General features: G+C 26.6%; 1 protein-coding gene across 2 annotated transcripts in view; it reads right to left on the bottom strand.

Moving 5' to 3' along the window:
• Positions 1-6042: 6042 nt before the first annotated feature.
• The window catches only part of LOC112596402 (ecdysone-induced protein 78C), a 60442-nt gene continuing 52887 nt past the window's right edge, over positions 6043-13597 (bottom strand). For both annotated transcript variants that reach the window (XM_025342063.1, XM_025342062.1), the window contains 5 exons: positions 12677-13050; positions 11393-11537; positions 10308-10465; positions 7726-7905; positions 6043-6621 (listed from right to left, as the gene is read on the bottom strand). In XM_025342063.1, the coding sequence (XP_025197848.1) occupies positions 6424-6621; positions 7726-7905; positions 10308-10465; positions 11393-11537; positions 12677-13050 (1055 nt within the window). In that variant the 3' untranslated portion in view covers positions 6043-6423. The remainder of the gene's footprint in view (positions 6622-7725; positions 7906-10307; positions 10466-11392; positions 11538-12676; positions 13051-13597) is intronic.

The raw sequence follows: 13597 nt of genomic DNA, 5'->3' as shown, positions 1-13597 counted from the left end.
GAATAGACTTCCTATGGGTCACATTTGGTTAATAAATTAAGGTTTATGTTTTCTCCCAAAGTTTATGCAAATATTGCGCTACTGTAAATATAAACTTACCTATATTTACCAATGTTACGCCGTGGTATTCTGTAAAAGTTTCAACAAAATTGAATTAAAATGGGAGAGTTATATTAAAAAAAATGAAAAAATAAATATTATGTATAATTTTTGTAATTATTGAAATCGGGCAGTACAATATTACTCGTATAATTCAAACATTTGTCATCTTAGCCCGTAACAATTATCTATATTATATACAGTGTATTATAAGTTATAGTGAATATTTGCTATCGTTAATTATTATAAAATATAATTCATATAGCTCATATTACTATGATAATTATTAATTATACATTTTAAACCATAGAAATGATGTAGATTTGTTCTTAGTTCTTATTTTTTTTTTCAGATCCTTCTAAATAGATATAAAACCAAAGAAAACTTGGCAATTACGTACTATACTGCAATTTACGGAAATGGATAAAATGTATTACTCGTGTATAATATACAACTTATACAAAACGAAATTAACAATTTTAAACAATCTCGCGCACGAAACCTTTTTGTTATTTATTGTTATAAAACTTTTGCGAGTATATTTATTAATTATTACTATGATACGCCAATCGTGTTGCGCTTTATCATAAGCAATTGTTAAAATCAACAACTCGCGGCACTGTGGTGCATATAAATGAAATAAATCCAAGTTCTTTATTCCTATAACAACTAAAATCGTTTGGATTTAAATATCGTAAAACGTGAGTGTGAATAGTAAAAAACCGCATATCTATCATTGTGGTAATCGGTGGGGTGGAAAGTAAAAATTACCTCATCAAGTCTTATAAAAAAAAATGGGCGTAACACAATAAATAAGTATCTAAAAATAAATGTTACCTATTTATATGAATTTGTTGGTATATTTAAATGTGATCTTTGTTTAAAACAAATCAAGTCTCAAGTTATTTATCGTGTTAAAATATAGTTTGCAAGATGTACCCATTGTACATACCCTATTTATAGCTGTAGATGGTGATTGACGTATTTAAATTTAGAATGCCAGATCTTGTTATTAATTATATTATTTATTTAATTGATTTTTTTATATGAATAAAATTAATATTTACTTACTAAAAATGTATTATTATTACTGTTTTTGGTTAATACGCATCAGGTGGAAAGGCATATAACAATTTTATTTGTGGATCACGATGTCCCCGCATGCAAAATTTAAAACAAAAACACAAATTCTTTTATGCTTGCGTTAATTTATATTTAAAAAAAACATTATCATTATACTATAATTATTGTCTATGCCTCTTTAAAAAAGTATAATGTTACCATTTGACCTTGATTTTCATCTTACAGATACTTGTGATAAAAGAGAATTACGTGCATCTTAGGCCCGCGTTCGTTATATTAATACATGACTTATCTAACAGTTATATGTAGTCACTGAACGTGCCATAGTTTTACGATAATGTGAACAAATTTATGACCACTTAATAATTAGTGGCTATTATTTTACATGTTCCGCAATTTTGACAAATATTTAAGAATTATTCTTGCTCGATGTCACATTCAAATTTTCTACTTCACGCATTGAGTTAATAATTGCGTAGTTTTGACATCACAATATTATATCTTTTCTTCGAGGCATTATTTTTTTTTTCTTTAATGTGCTCTCTTATACATTAATTAATTTATATCATGGTGATTACTGTGTTGTAGCAAATACGTCTAACATGACCAATGAGGCTACCTAATCGTCGAAGTCCAACCTCGATAATAATGATATGGCAAAAGCACAATAAATCATATTATATTTATAAATATGAGTGGTATTATAATATTATTTTTTGCATCTATATGATTTCTAAAAACGAGCCTTACCAATATTTGATAAATATCATATATATTATTATATTGATATATAGATAAAAATTCGTGGAAAAAATTAAATGTTACGTTACAATATATAACCAGAGATAACAATTTAAACTAGAAAAAAAAATATATCAATTTTACTGAGTATACGCGACTACGCGGCCGTGTTTTGGAAGATAAGGATGTGATTCTAAAAACTTATCACTCTGATGCACTATAATAAATAACAGTTATTCAACGTATTTCTTATACGTGTATTCGTTAATTTTATATAATGTATATAAAATTAATATAAATCGTTTCCATGCCTGGGGATCCTTTTAAAACGCATCTTATATACTAAAATAATAGGTATTTATCTACTATAGATAAAAAACCGGATCTAGGAAATATTGCACCCGGGGGTCAGTGCTGACTCAAGGTGTTTAAACTGAGTGGTGCAAAAAGTACGTGGAAGGAAATAATAATAATAATCGTAATAAAGCATAAACCTATTTTTGAAAATTAAGGTGCCATTAGTTTTTACTGTAAACTGGTTTACCCGCATAAAAAAAAAAAAAAACATCAAATAGACTGAGTAAAATTAAAAAGAATATAATATAATCAAATGTTATAACGAGAACAGAATATAGAAATTCTTGATTTGTTCCTACTTAATTTAAAATATTCTGTTTAAATTAGCAATTTCAGTATACAATAAGAAATTAATGGAATCATTGGAACCAATTAAAAGCATAACAATAATGTGTTACCGTTCAGTTAACTTAAAACTTAAGTATTCTTTGTCAGGAGTTCTTTTGTTTTTTAATAATGTATTTTTTTTCACTAAAAATATAACTTCGTTTTCGTTTGTTCTTAAGTTTTAACTTTCTTTAACGATTTTGGACTCTCAATATACAACTAAATAGTAATTAAATAATAATTATCAATATTAAATATATATTTATTTTTATAGTTTATTTGGAAATTATTTGTATTTTTCCTTAAAAAAATGTTTATTTACTAAAATATTTTAATATTGATGTCGAGACAACTCTACAAGTACCAATCGTAATCGGTATAACAAATCATACTTGAATTGATTCATTACGCAGATCTAGAAAATAATTCTCTATGCATTACGATGATAACATTTTTATAATGTTTTTTCTTCGATTTGTAACTGCGTACTTACAGTAGTATAGATTGTTTCTTGCTCATTAAAAAACCCGCAAACACGTGTAAACAATAATAACTGACAACTATAGTATTATTAGTTGCTTATGAAATATCTACGTCATGTATAATATTGTCGCTTCAAAAAATGTGATCTGCAGTTAACCGTTTGAAAGAACCCAAGGAAATGGAATAATGCGTCATTTTTAAGAAGTTTTTCGATCATCGGTTTATTTTCTGTACTAATGGGTTCCTATTCTAAATAAAATATATCAATAAAAAAATAATAATAATTGAACATAATAATACAGTTTAACAAGCAAAATACGTAGGTACATACATACGTGTATAATATGTATACTGATAAACAATAAATACGAACCTATACGCAATTTCATTGTCAAAGTATAATATTTATAGCTACGACTTCGTTGTTATAATAATAATTTATAATAATATAATATAAAAGTAATTATAATAAGTATTAGTCTATTTATCTATAAACATCAACGACATAATAATTTATACTTAAATAATACGGTAAATACCGAGCTTGAAAATAAAACATAAGAAAATATCATACTTAATACTATACAATAAATAATAGTAAGTAAAATGTGTAAGCTTTACGCAGAATCACTACTACACGCCTACGTATTATTTTGACAAGATTTAACTATTCTCATTGTAAATTTAAATTTTTAGAACAAAACAATAAAATTTAAATAAAAAAAATAATAATAATAAGATCTAATAAAAAAGTGGTGTTTTTATACAACAATCTAAACAATAATCAAATAATCTATATGCTACAGATATAAATAAAGTATCTTTTAATATTACAATAGTGATTTATGTTTGTATTTACTGTTTTTTCCGATTATCGACATTTTTAGCTACATATTACAATATGTCAATTTATAAATTTAACTTTTTAAAACGAGGTAAACATGTTATATGTAAATATTTCGGTTATATATATATAATATATATAAAAAATACTAATTAACACTAAATATTCAAAATAATGCTAGTCGAATTCGTTCAATAAAAAAGTAGAAAAAAGATATTTATCTAATGCATAACATTTCTCTATTAGTGATAGCATTGGCTAATTAATCAGAATGAAATACAAATAGAGGACCACATCTACTCAAATAATGACCTATTTTCTAAAATAAATAGAATACAAATTTTTCTAAAAATGTTTAACAATTGTATATTATATTAATTAAAATGCAATTAATAATAACAAAACAAATTAATAGAAAGAAAATTATAGACTATAATATAACGAATTAAGAAAACTTTATACAAACAGGATAAACAAAAACAAAAGTCAATTTATTTGCTTTCGTTCGAATTGAATCATTTTACGAGCTAAAAAAAAAAAAATATATAACATTATCCTAATTATTGCGAAACGTAAAGGTGAGTCCATTTCAGTATATCTGTGATTGTCACTTATAACATTTTTATTTTAAATTTAAAATTATTTTCTTATATTACACATTCGATTTACTACCTTGGTGTTCAAAAATTACTCTAAAAAAATCTTAAAGATATGATATATAATATTATAAAAAAAAAAAAAAAAGGAATTCTAAACATTTTTGTAATTTTTTTCTTCAACATAAACGATTTGAAATAACTAATCTACCCTGTGAATACATAAATGTTTAAGTGTGGTATGTAAGGTATGTATGAAATATGTATGTGTGTGTGTGTGTGTGTGTGTGTGTGTGTGTGTGTGTGTGTGTGTGTGTGTCAGTGTATCTGAGTGCCAGTGTTTTTAATTTTATGATTTTTCATACATGTTTGTGTTTGTGTTTGCATAGTGAGAAGTAGAAAAAAAGATACTGAAGTATTGACAGAAAATCCGGGTTAAAAAGTGGTTCCCATTTAAATTGCACTTTTCATATTACACAACGGTTGTACACTGTTAGTTAACTTGTAAAAACTAATAAAAAATGATTAACAACAACAATAACAACAACAGCGTAAGAGCTATAATAAATAGATTGCGAAAATGTAGTATAATTTTAAGACTTATTGCCTACAAATAAAATATAAAAAGTACCTATGGAATGTAAAAAGATAAAATAACACAAAATTCAACTAAAAAAAAAAATATATATCACATAAAAGCGTTTTTGTTTGCTCAGTTACTGGACCAAATTGCTTCAGTTGACTAGTGAAATTATAAAAAAAGAGAATACGTACGAAAAAATCAAATCATAATACAATAATAATAATAATAATAAAACTAATATTAAAAACTTTCCCTAAAAAAAAAAAGATAAAATTGATTTTTAGTTATATTTACCATACAGTATTTAAATATTACAAAATATTGCTTAGATTTTTTTGTCTTTTTAAACGAACTCAAGATTGTCAATGATGAACACAGTACAAAGACAAAAAAAAAAAAAAACATTTTCAGGCCAAATATATCGTACGTAATACATAGAAAGATAAATGGAGCTCTATTACAATGTAAAATACGTAAAATACACACATATGTGTGTATAAATATTAAGTACACAATATTGTTTAACAAAACCAATTATATCATAATACTATTATATTTTATGAAAATGATGATATTATATCCGCACTCCACTAAGCCATGAACACATTAGGTATGTGATTAAAAAAAAAAAAAATGCATGATATGAAAATGATTAATATATTGTTGCGAGAATCCTAACAAGAAACGAGAACGCGTATATTATTCGTTACTATGTGTAAGATGAAATTTTGATCGTCATTGAATATCTATAACTATAAAATAACTAAACAGAACACACTTATCATACAAGATTGTTTAGTTGTACATGTACCCTATGTCATATGTTTTATTATATATATTCTATATAATAATACTTATAAAATGTTTATTTCGTTTACATAGAATTATTCTAATATTAGACGATATAGTGTTTTTGTTTTTATAATTTAAATTTTTTTTTGCATTTTATTGCTCTTTATAATAGTGTAGTATTATAGATATATATATTATTATATATCTTTGATCGACACGACGTCGATGATTATGTTGTACTCTTGCGCGACCGGACGAATATTTGAGGGGCGCAAGCATGTTTCGACGGCGACGGCTGAAGCGCGTTAACAATATTTATCGTAAGTGTCAAGATTATTTTTACGAAGATATTGTTAAAAATTATCATTACTAATACATTTTTTCTGATTTTGATTGTAAACACATTTTGTTCGTTTAGGAAGTATTCGATTCGTTTTAAATAAAAAAAAAAACGAAACATTATAAGTAAATATAAAAAAAAAAAAAAACCTGTAACAATAAAATAGAAAGATAATAATTCAGCCTTGATGCAAGTCCTCTTCGCACTTGGGTATGTCGAATATTTCGGCGAATAACGGTGGCAATTTCAGCATGTGCCAATTTAACCTAAACCACTCGAGGTATGAAACGTGTCGGGCACCAATAGTTCGTAGTTCGGGCAGTTTCGACAACACCGTTTGAGCCAAATTCTTGTCTCCTCCATGACCTTTGCTTAGCTACAAATTTAAAAAAATAATAATATTATATACGTTTTTTAAAGTCTTTTTAACATTTGGGGCTTTAGTTAGTATGGTGATTAGTGTTATAAGGCGATAAGCGTAAAGTATTTTCCTAAAATTAATACTACCTATTGTAATTGTCGTAATAAATTCGTGTACCATATCACTCAGCAATGTAATGTGTAGGGTTTACTATTGTGTGGCTGTACGGAATCCACTTTACCATAGTTAAAAAACGAGTATAAATAATGAAAAGGGGGAGGAAGGTTTAATATTTGGTACATATATTAGTCCTAAAATTTATTATTATCTATCAGACATTTTTAGCATGGCTGCACGAATCATCTAAGCTATCTAAAAATTAGTAATCACGTTTAAATAATAATGAATTTTTGATGATCAATTCACAGAGATTTATTTTTATACTATTGATCTTAAAATTAAGAGTGTTCCGATCTTCGAATTAAATATTTGATGCTTGTGTTTTTGGCTACTTCAATATTTTTTTTCTGATGGGAGGGGAGGGAGTAAAATTTATAAATTACATTTGCATATACTAAGTATGTCTTGTAATATGTTTATAATTTAAAAAACGTTGAGATAAAATTACTACAGATATTGTAAACTAATATTTATTTCCAACAGTGACCACCTGTAGTATCAATAAAGTTTGAGTATTTTATAAATAAACTATATTTTCACTGAATTAGATTAAAAAAGTTTTCCGTGTACAGAATTATCACTCTGTGATACAGAGTTATTTTTTAATTTTACATGTTTTCTTATGAATACGCATTATTATTTTGGTATTTTTTATTGGAACTTTAAAACCAAAAACTTAAAAACTTTTTAATCAATGTAAAGTTATTGATATTGCGCTATCGTTTTAAAGATAATATGAATGTATATTATTAAAATCATATTTTAGAAAAAATTCACTATTTGATGTCTTTTATTAAACACCCACGATACCTATAAGTACATTGTCCAAGGTTAATACTAAAAAGAAGGTCGCGGGGACGTAGGAGTAATAAATAATTATGGCATTTTCTCCACAGTTATTCTTTCAAAGATAAAAAGAGAACGATAACGATGACTCACTTGTAGTTTGAATGCTTCAACAATTCGGTCTTGACTGTGCTGTACGGTTTTGACATCAGAAACGCCGGGTCTGTCCGGCGTTAATAGCACGATGGCAGCAAATAAACCAACTTCGGTATCCGTCAGCGATAAACTATTGAAAGATGTCACTAACTGGAACACGTCTGTGGCGAAGTCCAACTGTAGATAATAAAACGTAGTCTCGTAAATAAAAACAATAAATTGAATGGTGAACACTTGGTAATAAATGGTTGTTTCATTAATTTTTGTCAAAAATTTCATAAAATATTAGGAGAAAACGAGGTTAAAAAATGATGCACGAATGTTAACAGTTTTAATGATTTTTGTGTTATGTTAGAAAATTCGATTTTTGTTTTCACCATTAACTTAATTAAGTAAAAAATAAAGCGATTGTTCAATATTTTATGCTATAGATACATTTTTACAAATGTAAGACACGAAGCGATCTGATAACAATATTTCGATAATTTGTCTTTGAATGGTTTTAATTTCAAAACCCTAAATAAACTATAGTTTAGTTATCAAACTATATTTTTTTGTTTTTATGTCATAGATTTCGTTGAAAAATTAAAACATAAATCATTGATACTATAAATGTTATTACTTTTTTTTTTATGTATAAACGATTATTACATAAGTTTATTTTATATCCAGAAATGTAATTGATATTCCATTCAAAATACTAATCGGACTGATATAGAATAAAACCAACAATTAAAGTGTTCAAGGAAGATAATAGTTTGTGCGTAGGTACATTTATTTTATTTCCCTGAAATTATTTTGATAAATCGTGATGAACTTGACATTTTTTAGTAAATCAATACAAATAATTTAATTCAAACAATACGAATCACTAATATCATTACAATTTATAGGATACTCTTTATATTTGAGTGCAGTAGTATTTTTGCTCTAATGTCGAATTTCGGAACACAATTTTGATTCTTATAAATTGATAAGCTTCCGTCACTATTACTAATGAGCACGTTTTTACTGTGTCAAATAATTAATACATTTGTTTTAGTTATTAAATTAGAATACTTTATACTTTCCAATTGAATAATGTACGAAAATATTGTATGGTCAGTTTCAAGTGAAAAAATAAACGGGATCTTCTTTGAGTTATTGCCAAATTTTGAGTAAGGCTTAAAATTGTATTACATAGTACAGACTTTTCTAGAAAAAATGTATTTTCCCAATCTATCGAACTCGTAATAATTCTATTATTTTCTTATTGTTTCTAATGCATACATTTACGCCAGTTTAAATATTCAAACGCATTACCACTTTAATGTGTTTATTTTAATTTTGAACTTTGAACTTCAAAACTTCAAGAATAACTAGTAACATAGAGAAGTACCTATGATTAAATGTGAATTGTTTTTAAAATACGATGTTTTGGTTAAACAGTACATGTGTGCATTTTCACTCGTATTTATATTTTTACTGCGAGAAAAATTATTTCGTAGTGTAGTATCTGCAGTACATTTTTAGAATTATTTGGCAACTTTAAACAAATATACACACGTATACTATCCCAGTAGGTAGATATTTTTGTTTATAATCATATTATGAGGAGAAAAAAAACCTAATTATTAAAAAAATCAATATTTCAAACGAATATTCAAAGAAATAAAAACAATATTTTAGTTTATTGTAGAATTGTAGTATGTTCATTTTTAAAATGTATGCAGGGGTAGTTGTAACAATAGATTTTATATTATTGTCCTAATCATTTAATAATCATAAAGATTTTTTTTAAGCTAGTTTGGAAAATAGGTAGATTGAATCGCAAATATATTATACATATTTAACAAAAATAGATGTTAGAAATTTACAATTTTGTGCATATGAGGTAAAAATATGTTTTTTGGTAGCCAAATTAAATTGGGTGTTCCATTTGGCTATCCACCAAATTTAATATAATCTATAGGATTCTAGTATATTCATTGAAAATTTAAATCGAAAATGTTATACGAGTGCTCGCAAACGTTGGCTCTATATCTTCATGTAAATATATATATTTAATGTTTAGATACTTGCTTTTTATTTATTTTTCATTTTTAAAAGACATTTATAATTTGTATATACACAAAATAATATATTAAGTTAACAATTTGTACTAGACTTGAAAATGTGAAAGAAGGGAGCATTCATTGACACTACTTTCAAGGTACTTGTTAAAAATACCTTCGAAATGTATTTTAAAATCTTAAAAAAATATTTTAAATACCTTTTAATATTTGGAGGTATTTCTATTATCTATGACAGTTTATTTTTGTATATAAATATTTTCATACGGTGGTATATTTATTTCACTGGAAGCAATGCTAATAAAAAAATTTCTATAGAATTTATTAAAAGTACACTTAGGATATTTCATAATACAAACCAGAAACTTAGTATGTTTTTTACGTAGCTTCAATGTTGTTCAATGAAAAATTATACGGGGCATACAACGAAATTATTGACTAAGGTTAAGACTTAGGACGATAATTTGGGTTTACGACGATCTTGACGATTGATTTACATATACATATAATTTTGAATGAAATTCTTACATCGTAAATGAGTTCCAGTTGCTGTCGTGTGATGAACGTGCCGTCATAGAAGGTGAGTGAAAGGTCTGTAGCCAACCTGGACACATAGCACAGCCATAGTTCGAAAAATCCCACTTTAATGAGAATCAGCTGATCGTCTTGACTGAGGTCTACGAAACCTAAAATGAAATAGTCAAACGCAAATGACATATAATTAGTAAGCGGCCGTAACGATTTTGAAAGTTTAAAATATAAAGTTAACGTTATTGTACGATATGTGAAGATGATTATTTTAAAGGTAAATACTAATATTATCGGAAAATATCAAATATTTTGAAATATTTTTTAGATACATTTTTTCTATTGCAAAACAACATTAAAAAAAAAAAAAAACTATATTTGTATATTAATTTTATCGTTTTAACTTTTAATTTATTTTTCTTTTTTCTTTTTAAAATATTAGTATAGATTTTAAAATCAATAATTCAATTTCGAATTTAATTCTAAGAATTTTAAAATATAAAAATTAGTGGACCTAATTTAAACTTATAACACTTATAACTAATTAACTCCTTATTTAGATAGTATTTTACAAAATATATACGAAATATTATCCGCTAACTAATATAATTTAAATTCTAATCATATTGACCTTGATGCTACAATGCTACAATTTCGAATTTGTATTTAACGCAATTTTGATGTATAAATAGACAGGGACAGTATACAGTATACAGAGTAAAAAAGAAAAAATTAACAAAATAATGTAGATAATAAAATATAGCAAAATTAAAATTTTGATTAAAAAGAATTTTGTGTTAGATAGTTATTTTTACTGTAAGCCCTGTATTTAGATAAAATATAATAAATTATGTCTTCTTAAGTTGCTTGTAATCGATTGCAAATAAGTTTTATGAAAGTAATATCTCTTTTCAGTCGCGTAAAATCAGTGCTAATATGCCCATTAATTCAAGTACACGTTGTATTTACAATGTAAGTGTAATAAGGCTTATTGAAGTTGTAAGTCACTTTGATGAAAACGTCTTAAAATCTCAAGAGTTAAGATATACACATAAGTTATCTCAAGGGAAATTATATTTTCTTACCCGGTACTCTTTTCGCGAATTCAACTACCCTCTGTACGGTCGGTGTAATGTGCGCGGCCAATTGTTGCCACAGCCATATTTTTTGCTGTTCCTCACTGTCCGCTGTTGACGATGCTACTTCTGGGCTGGAGCATCCCTGGGCGGGCTTCACAAGCAAAAAAAAAAAAAATTATTAGAAATTATTAGTTAATATATACAATAGCCATCATGTCCATAATATGATAAAACAATAATTATTATAAAGTGTCAATGGATACATTATGAGGTGTATATAGTTGATATATAATATAATTAACTGTCATTTTACTACATTTTGTTTCTTACGTAAAGTATAAAACGCAACAGAATATTTGTGTTATCATAATTTTGATCAAAAAAACAAAAACTGCACTTATTGTTCGAATGAAAATTAATAAAACTGCAATATTAAAAATGGTTAAATAGTATGATGTTGACAGAATATTCATTACTAAAATCGTATAACGTAAAGTACCTATAAAAAATGTTCTATTTAAATCAGTTATATTTATTTTCATTTAAAGTTTTAACGAAGTAGATATAATACGGCAGCAAACAATTATAATGAATAAATATTTATATTATATTACATTATATTTTTCTTTTTGTCTCGAAATAAAAATTTTTTACTACTTTAATTACATACTACAACATGAGGACACAAAAAAAAGATAATGTTCCACGATTTTTAATTAAAATAATCACATCATGTTATGTGACCTTCATAGTACACGAGCTTATCATTGTCTTCAATTCTGAATTCAACATTTTATGAATTCTACTTATTTAAAATTATAAATAATTATAAGACATCATAGACAATTTATTTTATTATTTTAATTTATTTTATTACTTTCCCTTTTAAATGCATAGTTTTAATTGGAAAAAACACTTATGTAACTATTTAATAAAGGAAAGTAAATAATAATAACGAGTTTAATTTCAAATAATAATAATAATGATAATGACTTTTTTTTTATTTTACGATATTGTCCATGTAAATCAAAATACAAAACATATTGAAAAATGATCGTAACTTGACTAAAATTATTTTTTATGTTTCATCTAAGTACATTAAGACTTGATTTAAGGGTACGGAATTAAAATATATTTTCTGCTTATGTGCGTCTTTGAACTTTTAGTCATTATTGTCACACTACCGCTGAAATAGGGTATATTACTCGTACGATTGTAGACGAATAATAATACAAATACAAATTAACCAAATAGCAATAATAATTAATAAATATCGCAGGGAATAATTACTGGAGAGGCCACGGGTTTCCGGAGTAGTGTCCTGGTCAGCTCGTCCGTGTAATCGCAGTTGGTGAGGTGTGCTTGCGATATGGCCGCAATCACGTCGTACGATATGGACACGCTACCACCGTTGGTCTCGATCACTGCGGCCGGTCCAGTGCCAGTCATGATCGGATCGGCCACGGCCGGCGCACTGCCGCCAATCCCTATGGCCACCGCGGCTGCAACAGCTGCGGCCGCGTTCGCAGAGACTGTCGTCGTGGTCACCGTCGTGGTGGTCACTTGTACGGCCGCCGCCGCCATCGAATCGGCGGCCGACACGGTCTTTGACTCTGACTCGAGCTGCTCGCGAGACCTCTTCGGCACTCTTCCGTACCGAACGGCTGAAAAAAAAAAACGATACGCACAAATCGCGATAAGTATATGATAAAATAAATGTTCGTCTACTATAATTCGCTCATTCAAAATTTTAATACTAGTAAGTTGTAACTAATTAATTTCGAGTTTGAAATTCGTTTTTAATGTATATTGAACGTACTTCAAAAAAAAAAAGATATGAAATTAAAAATATACGCATGTCGTTATTCAAAAATAACAGTAATAACTCAAAAATGATAAAAAAAATCGTTAAGAATAGAATTTTTTTCAAACAATGTCGTTTTGCGATGACATCAAATTATCAAAAAAAGTTAAAACTTTTTTTTATCACCTATTATTTGTAAAGTGAAACGTAACAAGTAACAACTAATAGTGATAAATAAATAAATGTATTTTTATATAATATATAGGATATGAATATGAAATTTTTTTTTTTGTATTTTTACTCATAAATTTAAACAACATGACGATTGTAATTTAATACAATAAATATGACTTGTAATTTCTCCTGAACGTATATGGTACATAATGAACGGAAATGTCTAGAAATTG

The sequence above is a fragment of the Melanaphis sacchari genome, unplaced genomic scaffold (assembly GCF_002803265.2).
Source record: "Melanaphis sacchari strain LSU unplaced genomic scaffold, SCAv2.0 Contig31_pilon_pilon, whole genome shotgun sequence".
NCBI classification, from domain to species: domain Eukaryota; kingdom Metazoa; phylum Arthropoda; class Insecta; order Hemiptera; family Aphididae; genus Melanaphis; species Melanaphis sacchari.
Note: the sequence above shows the minus strand (reverse complement) of the source record. Positions and strands in the feature narration are given on the sequence as shown.